Below are 20,982 nucleotides of genomic sequence, written 5' to 3'. Positions count from 1 at the left end.
GCCGGGAGCCCGGGAATTGCTTTCTTGTCCCTCCAGAGCCCTCTCGTGGCCAAATATGGTAGTAGTACCATATTCCAAGTATGTCACCAGGTATTGGAAATATTATTCACCACTGGCAAAATCCAGTTTCCAGGTACCTTCAAGGTCACAGTGCAGATGGTCCAAGGTATAACCAGCCTGGCTGCCATGTGTTCTCTCTGCGAGAAGGAGTGTTGTGGGCAGTGTTTCCATGTGCCTCCATTCCTGTCCTGCAGAGCCAGTACTGTAAACACCAAAAAGCCTGACTGCAGGAGGGAGCCAGGAGACTTAAACCACAAAGGTTTATTTCCAGCACATTACCCTACACCCACAGCCCTCAGCAGACAAGTGTTTCCTACTTTATGGAAAAAGCCTAACTTCACAATAAGGACAAAATGTCACTTACACAGTCCTGACACTGAGAACCTTAGCAGCATTTCCAGGAAGCAACGCTGAGCAGGGAAGACCAGGAGGAGACTAACATGTCTCAGCAAGTGGTAATTTAATATAGGAGTTAACTTCTCCAGGTCTCAGGTTAGCAAAACACAGCTTTCCTTGTTTCCAGGCACAAAGTCCAAAACAAGGGACTGTCCTGAAAACACAGTTAAGGTTCACCTTTGTGCCACGAAGAAAAAACTGAAGCACTTGTTTAACGTAACTCCATACTAAGGATAGTTTGAAGCTTGTCAAACCATGACTTCAGCACTTAACAAATGGTCAAATGTTTTAAGAATGATCAGCAAAACTAAGAAATACAGAAAAAAAAGGTGTCTTTATTAGCATTGTTACAGGCAATGCATACATAAGAACTGATCCTTAAAGTGTACAACCCCCCAGCCAAGTTTAAAGCAAAAGAATCAGCAGATTGAGATCTATATTGTACACATGTGCAGTAACAGGATCTCTCTGAACCTTCCAACAGAATAGACTGAAATCACTTTACAAAAAAAAGGTAAATAAAAATAACACCCATTTTAAAAAAGTACCAGCTCTTAATAAGCTGGTATAGCATCAAAAATATCAAACAGGGGAGTTGTCCAATCATAAAGAGTTCCTGTAAGGTTTGAATATTGCGTTGTTCACACCCTGCATGTGCCAGGCATTGAGTTTAAAGCTTAGTAAAAAATACACACCTAAGAGACAAGGTGAAGTTCAGATTTTAAATTTCAATTTTTGTCAGTTGTTACTAAAGTTTTTTTAAACGCATCATCAGTATAATTAACATCATTGCTCAGTGGCAGCGGTGCAAAGAATGAACCTTTTCCCTTTGTTAAGAGTTCTGAAATTGAGTCAGTGTGAGTTAGCAACATCCCTCTCTGGAATCTTTAGCTGACATGATCTTATGCCAATTCCAAAAAATCACCCTTAAAAACTTTTAGCTTGTTTCTAAGTGGGTAAATATTTAAACTAGTTAGCAAAATTAAACACCAGAATTTTCAGAAGTTATTTTTGTGCATAGTTAAATGCTGCAAGATGATTTCACATTTAATAAAGCAGACTTTAAAGAAGCAATTTGCAAGAAAAGATGTTACCTTACAATATCAATCTTAGCCCAGGGAAAATGTGTGGGCTTTTTTTCCCCAGCCTCTTGCAATTGCTTTTCATCTACACTGGATTTTAGTGCAAGTCATTAAATTGTTTGATATCCAGCATGGCTTCTCTTTCTGCCAATCAAGTAAGCAATCAAGACAATTAGAACAAGACCAGCAAGGGCTGCACCAACTATTATAGGGATCAGCATGTTATTTTCATCCTGTAGACATTCTTCCACTGAAGAGAGAGAAAAAGATCCACGTTAGATACTAGTGCACCAATAGATGGCTACATCCAGAACTTCAGGATTTTGCTCTCAGCACATGGATAAAACTGGCTCAACTGAACTTCTAGTTTGCCAACAATGAAAAGGAAGTCAAGTGCACTAACTCTGATCATTCAGGATGAAGTCTTTCTAGTACTACCTGTATGTACAATATAGAGAATTATACTAATTGTTTCCTCCTCAAGAGTGGTTGCTGTTGCACACAAGTTTAGCCATCATAAATGTCTGTGTTACTCCTCCCACAGCCATTTTGCTTTAACCAGTCACAAGGGATAGCATTGTCCCTTTCATAAAACCCCACACTAACTAGTTAGGAGGAAAAACTAGCACTCTTCCTTAACTCTCCTCTGGACCATCAGGAATAAGTCTGAGTTATTTCAAAGCTTTTCATGTACTTCTCACACTACTCTCAACTCAGGCATCTTTATCAGCCCCCACATCGTCTGTAGCGGGGCAGGCAGACACTAAACACAGCACCCACAAACTGACATTTGACTACAGAATATCGTACTTCACAAATCTTAGGTTTGACGGGGGCTACCCAATGTAAACCTCTTACCTGGCCCAAATTTGTCTCCATCAATCTTGAAAACCTGGATCTGAACATTAAATACATTGACAAGAGCTTCATCTGTGACCTGCAGATTCTCCTCTGAATTGCACTTGTAGGAGTTCCCTACTGTAGCTCTCAGCCCACTCACGCTGTTGTTTGATGCTTCAAATTTTGGATCTGTGTAAGAGAAAGTCTTATTATATAAACCTGAAGAGCAGGAACTGTAAGCTCATAGAGCTAAAATTTGATAGTCATCCCCAACATGTTATTTAATGCAGGCTACCCTTAATATTTAGAGAAGTAGTCACTGAAAGTAGACTTCTTAAAAGTCCTTACTTTTTGCTTCAGAAGGCAGAGTCGTGCTTACATTCACACCTTGCAGGAAGAATTTTTCAGCGCTTGCATTCTTTAAAAAAAACAAAGAAAAACAAACCAGTAGTTGTCATTTAAGCTAATGATATACAACATAAGCTGTTAACATCCAGGTTTGATTCTGCATGCATTTTGAGAAGTGTTTTCATAGGCTAGTCCACAATTGGGAAGTTTATTAGTTGTACTTTAGGAGAGAAAAGCTACAGAAGATGTGCACCTTAGGGAAGATTACACTGGGGGAGAGTAGAGACAGAGAAAGGGGGACTTGTCACCCCTCACACTATTGACTTGAGTTCCACACTGCAGGCATAGTCCCACCCATACCTTAGCAGCCTACTGCAGTGATCTCAGTACCCCAGAGCTGGGGAGAGGCATTCAATAGCAACAGGGCAAGGTGATCACATTCAATCAATCCCATCAGCATTAAAAGGAGCATGAAGCTCTCTGACAAAGTGGATTCAGTCCTCGAGGGTATGCAGCTCCAATACAGCACTGGAGCAGGACTGTGAGAAACAGGATTCCCAACCATGATAGGAGACCAGAAGACAAGCACACAAAGCCCTTCAACTGTACATAGAATATTGATGAGGACTTAAATCCAATTCCAGACTTGTACAATCAGATGAGATATCTACTTGTCACAGGCTGTTCCCAGTTTGGACAAGAAGCCTTAGAGCAGGCAATACAATTTTAAAAGAAATTCCCATTCCAAACAAAATACTTTTCTGTGTGTATATATACATATATATATGTACATATATACATGAATACATTCTTTTCTCACAAAAGTTACCAAGTGTAAAACCCACCAAATTCTAGTATTACAACCAAAGGAATTAGTTACTCCCCTTAGCGTAGTTGCATCTTTTTTCCTCTTGTACTTGTCCCAATTAGTTTTCCCACACGAAGAACCCTGCAGACCCTGTTACATGCTTTGTGCAGAAATTCTTACCAATGCAAACTGGAAGATAACCCTTGTTTTCTCAAAAGTCAGATTCAACAAGGCAGATGTATTGTCGCATCTCCCAGAAACACTTGTATTATGTGGTATGAAATTCAGCAAATCCAAACCCATCTGTGAAAGGAGAGGCTCAGTTATGACATTTGAAGAGACTAACACATCACCTTCCATCCAATCGACATGTGGCTGGCTCGTATCACTTGCACACAGTGTTGTTTGCCCACACGTTTTGTCACCGGGGCAGACACACGTGCGGGTTACAGGCTGGTGCACACTGCCCCAGGCTGACACTGAGCACTGTGGGCAACACTGCATGTCTAACAAAGCCTTCTGCAGCCTGATTGGCTGCAGCCAATAACCTGTTGCTTTCTCCACACTAAACTGCTTTGGTTCTTGCAGCATACAAAAACCTCAAGAACCACACTACACAGGGGTCAAGACACTGTAACATCCTGCTTTGGCATAATGTTGAAGCCATTAAGGAAACAACCTGTAAGTTAAGCATATTTGCCAAACAATCAAATAGAAAACTTTCAGCAGCTCTTAGCTGGATCCTCAGGAGACTTTGGAAAAGCTATTTGCCACCTCCTCAATGGTCATTACACTGGAAATCAGCTGTTATGGCAGAGCTAGAACACCATGCTCAGAGAATTTCACACAATTAAGGTGGCTAAAACACAACTGCCATCATAATCAGCAACTGTACACCTATCAGTGCTTGTGATTTTACCTCTCAGTCATCAACATCATTAATAAATGCAATAGGTTCCTTTGCACCACCATTGTTTCCTACTGAGGGCCTTCACCAGCCCCTTTGGGACTTTGGGTTTGTCCATGGAGCTGGCAAGCTGGGCTCTGCACTAACAGTGGAGAGGAAGAACCTTTGCCAGGGCTGGATCTTACACAAACCATGTTTTTTGTTTTGTTTTTTTTGCTATTACAATCAAGCATTAAGTAGCTTTTAAGCATTAAAGTCAAACCCAACGTCTGCAGTGCTGGTTGAAAGTAACTAAGTCACAAGCCTGTCCAGTTTTACAGTAGTGGTTTTCCCTTCTAATAGTCATTCACTGTTTTCATGCAGGTGCCTCTGGCCAAATTTCTGTATTTTATTTAACAGTTTAAAAATCTTGTTTAGATAGCAACTCTGATAACAGGATTCCCTCTACTCATATCTTGATAATTTTTACTGCTTCTTTGAAACAGCCACATACACTTCCTGGATTCAACAAAGTTTATTACTGCTCTTAGTAAATGGAAAAATCCTTAATGACCACTTTCAGTAGAACTGTTTGAAATGTCACTAGCCTAGACCATGTTAAAGCAATTCAAATAGAGGATAATGATGGATGAACATCACAAAGACCTGGGCTTTTTTAAAGAAAAGGTTAGCTCACAATAATTTCCCAAGCCTTCCCCAAAGAAGGAAACTGAAGGCTTTGAAGAAACAAAAACCCAAGATGTACCTTTTCATCTTTTTTTGGGTAGGTGATATTAAGCTGTAAGCCCATGTAGGCAAGTACACAGGTTCCATTTGGACCAGTCACATTGTATTTACCAACTGCAGGGTTTGGGGGTGATGATGTTGGTGCTGGGCTAGTTGTTGGAACCTGGCTAGTAGTCTGTTTAGGAGTTGTGGGCACTACAGCAGTAGTAGAGCCCATATCTTCAGCACATTCTGTCTCTGCAGAGAAAGGAAAACAGACATCATCAAACAAAATGAAGCTGTGGGATGATCTACCTTTTTAATCCTCAAGGGAAAGGAAGACACAATTCCAAGTAGTTTTTCCTAACAGAAGATAATAAAAGCTCAGAAATGCAATGGTAAAGCATTACCTAAACATTTGCTGCAAAGTTTGAGACACTTTTAAAGCCTAGCATGTGAAAACAACACCTCTATTTTTATAATTTACTGGAGTTCACATCCTTTCATTCACATGCATCATTTCACTTTGTCATCAAGCCAGGATTATTTAGACAGTGCCATGTTGACAGAGCCAGCATTCCTGCCGTATGCTCACAGCAAGGCTGGCTTGCCCGCCCCTCACATGCTTGGGCACTTGTGTGCTACAGGCAGAGAACAGCCCACTGTTAACAGTGCTCTCCCAGGAGATGTGTCCTTCTTCTCCTCTGTCATACTACCAGTATGTGAGGACCCTGTGTGATTACTTTGGCAATATCCACAGTAACCTTAAAACAGTACTCTGACTCTCCTATCCTTAATGAGGGCATTCTAAGACACTACTAGTGGCAAGTGTTCTGTTGTGTTCTCCCAAATCCATCCTCCCTTTAGTTCCACATAAGGCGCCACCGTCCATGGGTGGAACAAGACTCAGTGAAGATGTGCAAGTTGGTTTTCTCTTTTCATCCAGTTCAGCAGCAGCTTCCGAGGGAAGAGTGACTGATTTATTTGCCAGAGTACTTGGAAACCCCTGGCAGCAAGATCTTAACTTGATCTGGGAGCCAAGAAGGTTCCGACACTGCACATCTAAGCCAAAACCAAAGGTCATAACAAAGACATGACCTCCATGTCCCAAGCCAAGGTCATCTCCATGTGTAAGGGATAACAGCTTGCAACTTTATAAGGACAACAGCAACTGCAGCAGCAGGCAACTCTGACTCAAAGAGCCTACTTCTAAAATTTAATGCATATGTATCTTGCAGGTACAAGATACCTAATAAATAGGCTCTGAACTTAAAACAGCAGCTTAATTTTTGATTATGGCTCAGAAAGAGGAACTCTAATCACACCTGAAAGGCGCACACACTCCAACACAGCATGTTTTCCTATTTCTACTCTCCATTTCTGGAAAGTCAAACAGCAGAGAGAAGATGGACAGATAGATGAGTGACCCTATGTTTTGCAGACTGATACTGGTCTGATCCCAAAACTCAATCATTTCCTAACAAAGTAAGAAGAAGCTTCTTGGGACTTCAGCGTAGAATTTCCCTCTATTTCCAAGACCTCAACACACAGAGCCTCATACTCAAGTTGGCAGAGATGGAAAGAACCAAATCACATCAAGTGGAAGCTTGCCCTAGATGGAGCCTTGATACATTAGTTTCACTGAAACAATTTACAGCAAAGTTTCTAGTAACTCTTCAGGACAGACCTGAAGATGGGAGAAATTCTTACGTCTCTTCTTGACAGTTACAGGAAAGCAGCTGACAAAACTATCACAGATAAAGTCTCCCTTTCAGAGCTGCAGATAATCACTACTATCACCTCAGTCACTAAATTCTAGGTACTCTGATGGAAGTCACCATTCCTAGTAATGCACAGAAGCACCAAAAACTGACTCTTCTTCCCTTCAGTAATCCTTGTCCAGATCACCAGCAGAAATATCCTTTAATGAAAGATTTGCAGAGAAAAAACATTAAGGGAAAATTCCAGCTCAAAAGTTTATCAATAACTTGCTGCCACAGGGACAAGGGAAGCTTCAAGCCTACAAGAATGGAAAGGAACAGACATGGAAGGAACTAAGATTTTAGAGTCAAGAAGATTAAAAACAAAAAACTAATAGAATGAGAATTCTTTACCCATCGTAACTAAAAAAAAAAGCCCCCAAAACCAAGAAAGAGAAGTTGTGCACTAGAAATGGGAAAGCCAGATCCAAGACTAATAAAAACTTAGGGAAGATGACAATTTAAAGAAAAAACTATGCATAGCAGTATGGATAAGAGGAATGTGGAAACAACAAAACAACAAGAAAATGGCACAAAAACCCCACCTTGAACTCAGACCAGTGTCTATCTTGGGATCATAGGAAATCACATGTATTTTCTGAAGATCAATAGTTTATCAAGACAGTGATACCACAGGATAGAAAGAAGCAACTTTGACAATATGATCATGACAAATTAAAGCATTTATGTTTATCTAAAAAAAGAGAAGGTTGTGTCGGAATAGAAAATAAAGCAAATGCAGACAAAAATTTGAGTTCCATAAGAAATACACTCCAGAAATAATGCCATACTGATTATTTTTTAACCAGAAGACTACATAAGAACAGATAATAGCTGGTCTTAAAAAGAAAATTATTACACAGTAGAAAGATTTTACTGAAGTTTTGTAGAAGGTAAAAACCGGTTTTTCCCAGTATCATGTCTTAGGTACGAGCCTGCTGAAAAATAATCACTCCTCATACTTTCCCAGTATAAGAACTGAATCAAGATATCATAAGTAAAAATGAGACAGTTCTGAAGGCTGCAGTAATAGAATCAGGGTTTGGGATTTTTTTAAAGGACAAAGGTAGGTCTGCATCTTTACTTCAAACCAGTTCACTGAATGGAAAAGACTGATCCAGAGAATGATATGCACTGAGATATGAGCCAGTCACATGAAGCATCCATAAAAGGAGTCAATGCCAGTATCATCGTGCATCAGGCAAGGCATTTTTCACAGATACAGGACAAGGTAGATACTCCAGCAGAAGGCACTTGTTCATTCTATCTATTCTATGCTGGCACCAACTACCCTGGTTTTTAAGATTTGTTTCAACTTAACTGATACATAAATGGGATTAAAAGCATAAGAAAATTTCTACATCTCCCAAAGAAGATGAAGACTTCTTCTGCATTCCAAAAGTAAGGCAAAGACTTATCACTCCTTAAGATAGCATGGGTGATCAGTTTATGTGGCTCTTCACACTTGAGGAGTGCTGCCACAAAAGCAAAGGACATGAACACACCATGAAGCAGTTTGTCTTCTAATCATTCTAGCAGCAAAATTCCAAACTGCTTTTCAATACAAGCAATCAGGACAAAAAATCACTTTGTGTCTGTGCCTGAAAGAGCCTTACTGTTTCAGCTGACATAAAACCTCCTCTAGGAAGATGTACAGATCTGCTTTCTACAGACCAGTTTTTAACTGCCATTATATCCCTCATTTTCCCCACAGCACACAGTAACTAGTTCAAATTACTTTAGCAGTGGCACAATGCTTGGGAGTTACCAGATACTTCTTAAACTAGAATTTTGGCCATATGCCCAGTCAACCTACTGCAGCACATGTTTACACCCATACTCAACAACAGCAGGAATGTTCCCTGGTACATGTGCAATCAATACCCATGGAAATAGAGAGCACTGCCTTCTAGTCACAGATTCTGACAATCCTACCACGAAAACCTGAGGCAAGGCCATTCCTTTCAAAAGATGCTGCTATCAGAGCTTCAGATCCAGTTTGTACCCACCTAAATATGATTAGTCAGAATGTAAAAAGAAAGAATCCATTATTGGAAATATTAGCTCATCAAGTACATTTTCTGCTACAAGATACCTACTGTTCACACTCAAAGTGCCGTTTGCAAGAAAGGCTTCCAAAGTGACATTGCTGAACGTAATGTTCACACTCTTCATATTGACCTGCTGCGAGCTGATGCATCTGTATTTTGTGCCCACATGTGCCTGAATAATACTTCCATGTGACACAGTCTTCACTTCTCCTGTAGAAAGATTACATTGCATTAGTATGTAACAGTATTTAAAGAAACAAGTCAGTATTACATCTGGAAGGGTTACACAATAACAACAGGAATTTTTCATTTTACCTATAGTTGAATTAGGGAATAAAGTTGCATCTGACAGATTGTAGTGGAAAACTAACTCTTCAACTTGGTACTTGTCTGTAGATTCTGAGAAATTCAGGCTTAATGAATGCCCTGCTCCAAAATCCAGAATCAGAACTGGATGAGATATGTTATCTTTACCACATGAGCTCTGCGAGTCTACTGAAGCATTTTGTGGCAGAAAGAAGTGTACAACCTGTGGGGTAGAAAATAACAGACATGTAAGCTTTGTCTAACTGCTTTTTAAATATCCTGTGAAGCTGTTACAAACATATAGCAGGCATTAATACTTGCTCTAAGATGTCTACCTATATACCAGCATATGGCAAGTAGTATGTCACTGGCACTCAGGTTTAAGAATGTTGCTCTGAAATTTGCGGACAAACCAGCACATACTCACAGCCCCTTTCAAGACTTTTTTCCTCATGAGGTACCAATATGAATTTGCAAGTACTTCTGTATTAAGTGAATAAAATCTGGCAGACTCTGGACACATGAAAGTAGCAGAAATTAAGCTTTGCTTCTTATAGTACAATTGGGCAAGAACAAAAGCAAATGGTACACCCTACATAGTTTGGTCATAATACTTTATTATACATTGTGAAGTATCTGAAGCCCAATACAACATTTACTGGGAAGTTTTGAGCTTACTGTTTACAGCAAGAAAGACAAAAGCGTATTATGAAAGCTGTCACCTCTGAATGCACACATGTATACCAGTACCAGCAGGATTTCAGATCATCAGCACCACTGAAAAGTGGATTACGCAATGTAATGCTTAGCCCAAATCACTCATAGCAAGTGCAACATTGGCAAAGTAGTAGGGGTTTTTTAATCTTATGTTATACTGAGGGCTAGGGGAGAAAAAATCAACTTCAACAACATGCAATTGCAATGAGACTATAAAATAATCCACAATTCCCGCTCAGTATTGAAGACACTAAAAAAAACAAACAACAAAACCCAAATCTGAAAATAAGAGTATTTGCAAAGGCAAATCCTTAATTTTTCATTAACAAGCTTTTGCTGTTAATATGAAACAACTTGTAAGCACTGCCCTAGTCTACAGATACACTGAAATTTAGAGATTTGCCAAGTGAGAAGCTCAGAGATTTTGGGATAAGTTTAAAAGTTCAGATTTAGCTCTGTGAGTGTGACCAAGTTCACCAAAAGACAAATGGTAGCATTTCTGCCTTTACAGTTCTAGAGAAAATAATTTTAGTTATCGATAGGACTGGTGTGGAATTTCAGTTACAAAAGTAATTTCACACACGTATTGGTTGTGACTGTTTCAGGTGGCCTTAACTCTGTTGCTCAACTAGAAGAAGCATCAGTAATAAAGAAAAGCTGATGCAACATGACTGGGAGGGCAACAATCTTTGCTGAAGCAGTTTTCCAGGCATAAATACTTGCTGAAAGTTTAAATACTGTGCATGTGCAGAAATAACCACACATTTTAAAAACAATAGAGACAAGCAGTAAGAGAGCCCCCTTACCTCTTTTTGTGCATTGGTTTTGTACTCCACTGAGAAGGCAACTGTCAAATCAGCAAATATGCAGACCTTACCACTTGAATCTTTCACTTCAAATGAAGAGGAAGCCTGCAAAAACCCTGTTGAGAATGACAAGTGGTTAACTTGCTATCACATTCATTTTTATTTTTGATCCCAAGGAGACATGTGTACATCTGTACATTTTGGGAGTACAGCCTAAACATCAGTTGAGTTTGGAAACTTGGGCGTTAGCAGAATCTGTGTTAGCTTCAACATCACTAACACAGAAATTTAACAACTCATCTATAAAGAGACAAAGCCACACTACCTGTTGGCATGCTGGGTCCTCAGATGGTAAGAAAAACAGGCAACAAACACGAGTCAGACTGTTCAAGGCAGCTACTCGATAGTTCACCCTACACTGCAACTATTTTACAATCTTCAGCCAGACCTGACTTGGCATGTTTGATCCTGCATGCCTACAGCGCTCTGCCTTCCCCCCAGCACACCATGCACCCTCCTTTCCCGCTGTACCAGGACACTCAGCTGTACATGCACTGAATGCAGCATTTAGAAAGCTTGGACTGACTGCAGATGTTTTAAAGGCATGGCCAAAAATAGCATTATAGAGCATGCTACCCTTGCCAGGAGTACTTCTTTTTACTGTCATCATGCTCTCTGCACTTGAGAGGAGGAAGAGGCCAAGACCTTGATGCAGACTTCAGTTATGTTTTCCTGACTGGCTTAAGCTGAACTCAGATTCAGGTGCTGGGAAAAGCACAGAAAAGCTTTTTCCCACTTGCTTCCCTCCAGCCCCAGCGCTTGGAGCACAGGGAGTACAACTGAGCACACCAGGACCAACTTAACAGAGTAAGAACACACAGCAAGAGGAGCACACAGGGTCATCCTTTCTGACTGCAGCATGGACTGGGACCAGTGTCCACTGCCAAAGAAGCTCTGCCTATCAGAATTGTTGTGGAGGCTGAATACAGCTGGAATGCTGGTTATCTTGTACTGGATTTGTGGCAAAGGATAACTGACAGTGCTCCTGTAGCTGAAATCATACGAAGGTGTTTCCAGGTCTTTGATGTAGAGCCTTTTATTTTTCTGATTCTCAATTTGTCACCACACACCCTTGCAAAGTGAACCTCACTGCAAAAAGCCTGCATCATTTTCATGCTAGCACTTTATCAGTCTGCATTTGCAATAACTTCAGTCTTGCAGAAAACCTGATAAAAAAACAGCTGCAAGACATAAACCACTATCACAAGCAAATAAGCTTTAAACAAGTCAAACATGCTAATCCATTCAACTGTTGATAATAGCAAAGAGATCCCCATGAGGGATTATCCATTAGCCAGCTTTCCTCCCCAAGAAGTTCTTTTTTAAAGCCTAATCTTAAAACTTTTCACTGCAAAACTGTGGTGTGTACAATTGTATTGGGACAATTATTAGGAAAAATTGGACTTTTGTCAGCTGGACTTTGGTAGAAGGCACATCGGTCGCAGGAAAACATCGGAAACTATTTCTCTGGCACCCAGCAAGCATTTTCCCTTGTTGCCTTCCCCTTAGCAACAACATATCCTCCCCCAGCACCAAAGAGGGCAAAGCTGGAATTCATACACTTTATCCAGCTGTTTGAAAAGTCTGGACTTGCAATCAGAGATAAAAGGAAGAAAATGCTTAAGAACAGACAGCATAGAAAACTTATTTCAAAGCAGAACTGTCCTATCTTTGCCTTTATGTCCAGCTTAAAATGTTCATTAAGGAACATACATTCATTATTTACTGCAATTCAGAGCAGTACCAGAAACGCTTGATGCTCTTCCACATAGAAGTTTCAATTTGCAAAGTTTCTCAAAGGCTGCTTACAGTTTCTTGAAGACTTCTAGCATAGCAGAGAAAACAGAGTAAAGGCAGGGAATAAGCATCCACTGCTCCTTGAACTAACATTATGATTGGAAAATATGCTAGAATGAAATCCTCTGTTTGATGGCTATTAAAAATCTTGACAATTTTAGAGATAAAAATAATTAGGTAACAGGCAGTAAAAGAATGAAAATGTTTTAAAAAGAAATGCAGGGGAAAGAAAAGACTGAAAAACAACCAAGAAAAATGCTGCTGACCTAAAGGAAAATGTGATAGACCTGACCATTACAGATGATTCAGAGAATAGACAATGCAAAACTACCAGAAAGCACCAAATGGAAGACAAACTCTGGGAATGACGAACTGACAGATCATCCTCAGCAAGTTTAAGTAATAGAAAATAAGGGGGATGAAGAAACAGTAAAAAAATACCACCCGCATAACCACTAGATTTTTGCAAGGTAAAGTTCACACTATTACAAGAATCCTGATTTCCTTAGTGTGGAACAAAAGCCAAAAACATCCCATCCTTCTTAAGAAATGTTGAGCAGCTGCTGGATTTGCAATGTCAGCGATGAGACAGATGCATCCAGCAGGAGACACTGAGCTGCCCTCAGTGAACAGGCAGGAGAGCTGTTTTGCTGCCCGTAAGGCAACCCAGCCCGGGAGGTGATCAGAGAGCACTGAGCTGCAGCAGCACCTGCTCCCAAGGTCCTGGAGGAATGAAGATGAAACCAAGTGAAACATAAGGGTCATTAAAAATTGATAAAAAAAACTACTGCAGAAGAAATCAAGATACTCAAGAAAGAAGGTCCCACCTAAACTTTTCTCCCGTATAAGGCAGAGGAACAGCCCGCTGGGTCTTGCAGGAAAGCAGCTGTTGAGTTTTGTGAAGGCAGTTTCGGTGTGGACCAGTGATTAATGCATGAATCATCACCAGCCCACAAACAGCAAGAGCCTACAGTCAAAATGTCAAGAACAGAGAAAAGCAAACTCATGTTGAATCAATCTATCCTGGGAATATTTCTATTTAAGTTACATAATGTATTGCTCAATTCTATCAGGGCAGACCTACAAGTTGGGAATATTGTTTATACATCTCATTACAACATCATTCTTTGCTATTTAACACAAAAACTGATACAACATTCAGATTCTTAACTTCAGACTTTAAAAGCTCCTCTTAATAAGCTGCAGTGTCCTATTTGACAACTCTCTGTGGCAGAGCACACGCAGCACTGAAGAGCTCCTTGACTTTTCAATACCAGAGGTAAGTTTTGTAAGGTTCATTACTCATTTGGCTGGAAACACTATTGATATCTAGTGAAGCAACCATCAAAAATGTAGTAACATAAAAGACATTTCATTCAGTACAGATGCTTCCTTTGTATTCCAAGAGATCCAAGTAAAGGCTGCAAATATATTTATTCTGGCTGCATCTTTTCAACTGAAAATCGTAAGACAATCTCTCTCTTTATACTTAATTTCTGCAATTACAGGTTCATGCAAGAAAATATTCAGGGTAAAACTGTTAAAGCAACAGCTACACATGCCACTTGAATTAAATCCAGCATCCTTCCTTACCAAATATATCTCACTCAAACCCCCCAAATTTATTTATTTTATCTCAGATTGTTAGTAAGTCAAACAATACAAATACTTCTTTGATTGTATAACAATTTATCTTAAAGAAATCTACCTCATAAAGCTGTTTGTTTTAAACTGAAAACTACAAAGCTAACAAAACAATCTAGCACATCTGTACACTCCAGATATAAGCCCTTTTGAATATGGCTTTTAGGATGCCTGGATTCCTCATATCTCGACCACACAAAGATGTTTTCATGTTTCAACATTCTTATAACTGAAATCCTGATAGACAAGCACCACTGCCCTTGGGTTACTCTCCCATATAATGGAAACCTGCTAAGGGAGAGCAATGAATGGTTGCTGTGCTCCAAAACATATTAATGGCAATTGTTCACACTGACTGCTTGCAAAGAGGAGCTCAGTTCTATAGTTTATCATTTACTTTGTGTCCAGTTTTTATTAGAAACACAGAACAGTGACAATAAGGATCCAAAACACAAAAGCTTCTTCTGTATAATCTGGAGTTCATTACTATAGTCATTCAGTAGGGCAGTCCTGTGGGGTAAAGGAGAGCACTCTGGACTCTGAATCCCAAGGACCTGAGTTCGAGTCTCAGTGGGGACCATCCCCTGGCAGTTCAATGCCTCCCTGCCATCCCATCCCGTCACATCTCGGATGCTGAACAGGGTCAGCCCCGGTTAGTACCGGGTGCTGTGACAGTCCCGAGGACTTCACTGTCACCGTCCAAGCTCACTCGGCCGTGGCAGATAAACCTCAGGACTGAAACTGTGGGGCCAGTTCTGTGCACGCTGTGCCTCACCTAAAAAATCCACTGCAAAGGCTGGAAGGGCACACCCACGTGGGGAGAGCCCTGCCCAAATCTGCGCTGGCGAAGCTTGGCCATACACACACACACGCTGTAGTCATGTTTTCTGCATAAGTAAAAACGTCTTTAGCATTTTTCTTCCTCCCTTTTGGAATAAAGGACAACAAGCCATCCAAATCCACCTGGGCACACATTCCACGTCATCAGGAGTTTTAAGCCACGCAGATTCCCCACGGATGGGACTGTGCAGTTCCACCGACTCCTGGCATTGGGGAGGTACAGCAGGAGAGCAGCGTGGCCCAGGTTACCCTTCCCAGGAGCACTGACAGCGGTGCAGAGCAGCACACCCACAGCCTGGTCACACAGAGACCCTCCTGGTGACAGCCAGCCCTGCCCCTGCTGTGCAGCAGCTCCCTGGGCTCAGGGGTGTTGGCCCTGTGCAATCTGCTGTCCCTGAGCTATAGCACGAAGTGTTGCCCTGCACTTTTGCCCAGGTGTTCTGATGGCACAGAGCCAACGCTGCTATCTATGGGGCATTAATCCAAGGAGATAATAAATGCTACTTTTTATCTAAAGAAGCTTTATTTTCTACAGCACACATGAAACAAAGCACCCGTGATTTACTCATTCTGATGGTTTGGAAGGATCCTGTCATTTCAGTGCCATTTTGTGAACAAAGTGGTAACCTTAGTCACCACTTTAGACTCCTAAATCTTTGCCAGAGAAGAGGATGGAAAAATCCTCAATGAGTTACGCTCTCCTCTAATGACCTGTCTTCTAATGTAAGCACCCCTCCTAGAGGGACACCTGGTCCAAGTTCTTTATCAAAAGACTGACTTGAGATCACTTCCTTAGGATTCAGAACCTATAATACCTTGGGATAGTACAGAAAGAAAAAAACTTAAAAAATAATATATTTTTGAAAGATCACACTATTTCCCAACCTTAACATTTCAGGAACAATTGAAAGCAGGAAAATCCCTTGACAGACTTGATGTAGGAATGCCTTGCAAGAGAATATGGTTTCCCTAAAGTGAGTTATACCTACCTGTCACCCATGGACACACAAGACGGAATCCTGGCTCTATGGGCAAGGCTGGACTCACTTCAATTGCTGCTGGACAAAGTTGAACACACACAAAGGTGGAGAAAGGGGGAGCAGAGATTAACTCAAGGATGGATGAGAGGACTCAAGCGGAGAAGAGAACCCACTGCACTCACACAAAGTGCAGCACTGTATCAAGTTCCTGACCAGCCCCACAACACATTTCCTTGCCAGCTACCAAATCCATGCAGTCTCAGATTATGGTTTTGATATTGTTGACTTCTGTCAAGGCAGTAACCATTTTGTTTCTCAACTCAAGCTTGCAGATGAATAACTTCTGTCTTTATAAACAAATTTATAAAAGTACAAAGGCATTACAAAGGAAAGGCCATCCAGCAGCTGAACACTTGCCATTTGACCCAAGAACCGCACAATTGCATCAGGTTTAGTCACATGAAGCTTCTTTATGGCTTCCTATCTAAAGGAAGGAAGTCTTAGGATATCTCTCCAGCAAATGATTACATGAGTGCACTGGTAGGTCTGAACTCCCTTGGCCAGACCCCTTCCAGCATTCACACAAGTCCATTCTACACTTGCTCTGGTTAGTGCTGCTGTACCACACCACACAACCAACACACACTCAAGGCAGCCCCAAACAATGCTTTGAAAGAAGCAGCACTGTGTGACAAATCAAAAAGAAAGTCTCCCCAGATGAGAGGATATTGGGAAAAAAGGATAATAAACCAACTGACTGAGTAAAACTACTCTCCCAGTCCTCTAAAGAAGCAGATCTTAACCCTGTGATGGAAAGTAAAAAAATACTGATGTTCCCATATTGCACAGAGTGAATTCTGTCAAAAAATCAGGAACTCCTGAAATTTAATACAAGAAAACCAAATGTACTAACTGTGAACTCCTGTGCCCAGCCTGAACACTGGAGAAGGAACAGCCAGAGAAGTGTCCACTGCACAGAGCTCAAGCACATTTGAAACTCTGTACTCTAATGCCAGGGTGCTCCTAAGACTCTCATATTTGGAATTGCAGCAGAAATAGTATTGACAGTCAGTGTTGCTGTCAGGTGATAAAGAAGGTTAAGAAATTGTTATCCTGAGACTGAAAGGGACACCAGTCTGTCTTGAAATCACATGCACAAAACCCACGAAACTCTGATTTACCAAACCATATGGTACATTTTAAAGTATCCAATATAGAATTAAGATAATGCAAGGGAGTGTTCAAATAGATGTTGCAACTACCGACACATAACCAAAAGAGTCTCTTGCCAAGCTAAAGAGAATAAATACCAAGAAATCCAAGATTTCTCTAGGAATTTTCAAATAATCACATCTGACTTGAGAGAAAAGACAAATTTGCAGTTAAACTCCAACAAGTAAAGGTGAAGTCCCACTTTGTGCTAGAAATAAGTTACTATCTTTAAGACCTAGAAAGGCTGATCAGAGATAGTAGCAGTTAACATCTGAATGGAACATCAATCTTTTATTTGAGTCAGGTTCCTCTGTACCAAGAGGCATTTCTTCAGCTGATTGTCTGTTACTGACGACAAAACATTCTAATCACTACACAACAATCTAGAAGAAGTACATTGCACCAAAAATAAAACTCCTCAGTGAGTCTGAACAGAAACCGAGTGAACACACCTCAAAGATGTGTCAGGGAGGCTGCAGAACTCTCACACAGCAAGTAAAGAAGTCACTTCAAGAGTCAAAAAAGCTGCTGAAGTCAAAACTGAGTAACCTATCACATGATGATTGCCACACAAATTCAGATCCTTAAAGACTATGTCAACACACTTCGAGCAGCTCTCAAGCAAACACTATGTCAAGGGCAGCATTTGGTACAACAACGTTCCTAAAGTTGTTCAACATATAAAAGCAGTTACAGTTTGTGAAAATTAAGTTTAACTTGGTCTCAGTTCCATACAGCTAGTGATGACAAAATTGAGAAGAACAATTCAGCACCAAATTATTCACTGGCTGGAATTCATTATCAAGTTTGCCTCTACTATCCCTGGTAGCAAGGTTTGAAATTCCCCTTTGGACTAGAGTTGTGAAATAGAACACGTGGATTATGTGTCAATAACTCTGAAATGGCATCACACTACTTTGACCAACGAATTTTTCCTTCCTCAAATCTCAAGCACTTCATTATTTACTCATTAACACCGAATCTGTCTGACTCTAATCTTGGATTTTCAGAGAGGGTTGCAGTAAGAAAAAAAAAAAAATCTGTGGGTGCTCCAGGACTCAGAGAGCATGAGCAGCTCTGCTGGGTTTGGCACACAACCCAACTGACTCATCATGCTCAACAACAGACAAGCACCATCCTACTCCATATTTCAAAAAGTAGCAGTCAAGTCTGAGGGGAGGAACTTCTTTTCCCATAGCCCACCTTCCCTGGATTTACCACCATACTACCGAAATCTTTTTTTAATTCCATAAGCATGCTTGATATTAGTGAGGAAATTAATCACAAAAGACTTAATGCTGACACATGAAATATTCAGCTTAGTGCTTGCTGCTTAATGTGAATGGAAAACTGAAACAGTAAGTGAGGTGTGGTGAGGTGTTCACGAGGAAAAAATTTCTATTGTCCCAAAGTCAAGGCTTTCACATAAGACTCACCCATGCTAATCCTTCAGCCTCCTGTGATCATCACCTTACTCTCATCAGTGTTCACTCAGATGACTAAAAGGCTGCAAATGAGCTAAAAATATCTGAAGACTCCAGCTCATATATTTTCATTATCTCATATTCTTCTCCCCTCACCTACAACCCAAGTCCCACACTCTGGCAGAGGATAGTGGAGGCCTGTTGCACTCCAAGAAGGGAGTCTCTATTTGCACCACAAAACTTTCTCCCAAGACTGCAGGATAAAGTTATGCAGAAACACCATCCAGCTACAAAGTCCTGACTATCAGTAAATAATCTGTGGTAAAATATATATTGGAGTTGCCTCGGCTGCAGGAACCTAACACATTTTACAGGCCAAAAAGTGACAAATATAATGCACAGAATGGTGTTTGTAACTGCTGATTAATCAAGGAAAAGCTACTGCAGTTGCAGAAAATATTAACTGTGATACCACTTAAAAACCAGGCAGGCTGATTAGAAGGTAAACAAAAGCAATTCTTCGCTTAAGCTGTAACTATATGAAACAAACAATACAATTTCCACTCTAACACCAATTCAATGACACTTCAGTTGCCAGCCCTAAAGGGCAAGTAGTCAGGCAGCACTGTAAGCCACTGTGCTCTCCAGACTGACTCGCAAGGGCTGGATATTTGAACTGCTTTAGTGCCCTTTGCGAGCGGCACCTTTTGGGCTCAGTGAAACTGAAGTGCTGTCAACAGTGATAAAGATATTTACTACCAAAGAGACGTCAGAAGAGTCCCAAAGACTGTCATATCTCAAAAACGATGGCAGATAACCATTCTCAACTGCTGCTTTACTTGGAAAACATTTTTGCCAGCTGCTGAAGAAATTTCCTTTGCTGTCAAAGCCACATCTCAGAAAACTGATAACTGCTGTGTGATGTGGCTTTCAAGACGAGAAACCACAAAGCAAGGTAGTTATCAGCAAACAAGCACGACACACTTCCTCACAGAACAGCCTGGCTGCCCTAACAAACCTTCTCATCAAGACACTGAAATCTCTCTATCCCAGACACGTTTCATATTTTACCCAGGATACGCCAGGATGAAACCCTTTAAGTAAGGGAGCATTACTTGCCCTATAGAACACTGCAATTTCCTAGCAATGACACCAGTAGCTCCCGCGTCTCCACGCCTCGTGAAAGGTGACGGCGGTTTCCAGGTTCTCCCCGGAGCGCTGTCCCTGGATCCAGTGGAAGTGCTCAGACAAGCGTTGCGGGCACTGCGCGGTCAGTCCCGCCCATCGCTCCCTCGGGCCCGGCTCGGCCGGGACGACCCCCAGCGATGGGCGCTGGGCCCGTGCCCCGCACAGCCCCGGCATCCTTGAGTCAGTCACCGCCCGGGAACGCCGCGGCAGGCGGGAGCGCCTCCATCTCCAGTCCCAGCCGCGCCAGGTGCCGCGTCCAGCGCTGCCGGCCCCGGGGCCGCCTCAGGCCGCGGTGCCCCCGCCGCCCGCCCCCCCTGCCCGCCCCCCTGCCGGGCGCACAGGCCGCCCGCTCCCCCGTCCCTTACCGAGCAGGGCGGCCGCCGCCAGCAGCCGCCGCGCCATGTCGGGCCGGGGCCGGGGCTCGGCGGGAGCGGGAGGAGCCGGGACAGGGACAGGGACGGGCACGGTGGGGGCGGCTCCGGCTCCGCTCGGGGCGCTCTGGCGACGGCCCCGGCCGGTCATGTGACTGTGACGTCACCCGCGCCGCCCGCCAGTCACGTGACTCCCGTGAGCGGTGTGGGTGGTGGGGGGAGGATCTCGCGATAGCGGGGGGCGGAACGGGGGGCGGATTAGGATCGGGACAGGGACAGGGACAGGGACAGGGACAGGGATAGGGATAGGGACAGGGGCAGGGACAGGGACAGGGACAGGGATAGGGATAGGGACAGGGGCAGGGGCAGGGACAGGGACAGGGACAGGGATAGGGGCAGGACAGGGACAGGGATAGGGGCAGGACAGGGACAGGGAGAGGGACAGGGACAGGGACAGGGATAGGGACAGGGGCAGGGGCAGGACAGGGAGAGGGATAGGGGCAGGGACAGGGAGAGGGGCAGGACAGGGAGAGGGAAAGGGGCAGGGATAGGGGCAGGGGCAGGGATAGGGACAGGGATAGGGGCAGGACAGGGAGAGGGACAGGGATAGGGGCAGGGGCAGGGATAGGGACAGGGGCAGGGATAGGGGCAGGGACAGGGAGAGGGACAGGGATAGGGGC

The 20,982-nt window shown here is 42.4% G+C and overlaps 1 protein-coding gene across 1 annotated transcript; it reads right to left on the bottom strand.

Moving 5' to 3' along the window:
- Positions 1 to 771: 771 nt before the first annotated feature.
- On the bottom strand, positions 772 to 20,458 carry LAMP1 (lysosomal associated membrane protein 1). The gene is made up of 9 exons (XM_071571504.1): positions 20,297 to 20,458; positions 10,787 to 10,902; positions 9,273 to 9,486; positions 9,006 to 9,167; positions 5,187 to 5,404; positions 3,715 to 3,837; positions 2,727 to 2,796; positions 2,397 to 2,567; positions 772 to 1,788 (listed from the first exon to the last, which is right to left on the bottom strand). Exons 1-9 carry the CDS (start codon positions 20,451 to 20,453, stop codon positions 1,649 to 1,651), a joined length of 1,371 nt encoding a protein of 456 aa, XP_071427605.1. The 5' UTR covers positions 20,454 to 20,458; the 3' UTR covers positions 772 to 1,648.
- Between the last annotated feature and the right edge of the window lie 524 nt (positions 20,459 to 20,982).

The sequence above is a fragment of the Pithys albifrons genome, chromosome 1 (assembly GCF_047495875.1).
Source record: "Pithys albifrons albifrons isolate INPA30051 chromosome 1, PitAlb_v1, whole genome shotgun sequence".
In the NCBI taxonomy this organism is placed as follows: Eukaryota; Metazoa; Chordata; class Aves; order Passeriformes; family Thamnophilidae; genus Pithys; species Pithys albifrons.
Note: the sequence above shows the minus strand (reverse complement) of the source record. Positions and strands in the feature narration are given on the sequence as shown.

Excerpts from the sequence above, each read along its gene's own strand:
- LAMP1 (XM_071571504.1), bottom strand. The coding sequence starts at position 20,453 with ATGACCGGCCGGGGCCGTCGCCAGAGCGCCCCGAGCGGAGCCGGAGCC. Across the intron at positions 9,487-10,786 it reads AAACCAATGCACAAAAAGAG|GTTGTACACTTCTTTCTGCC; the intron begins GTAAGGGGGCTC and ends TCTACCCCACAG. Across the intron at positions 3,838-5,186 it reads ACCCAAAAAAAGATGAAAAG|ATGGGTTTGGATTTGCTGAA; the intron begins GTACATCTTGGG and ends CTCCTTTCACAG.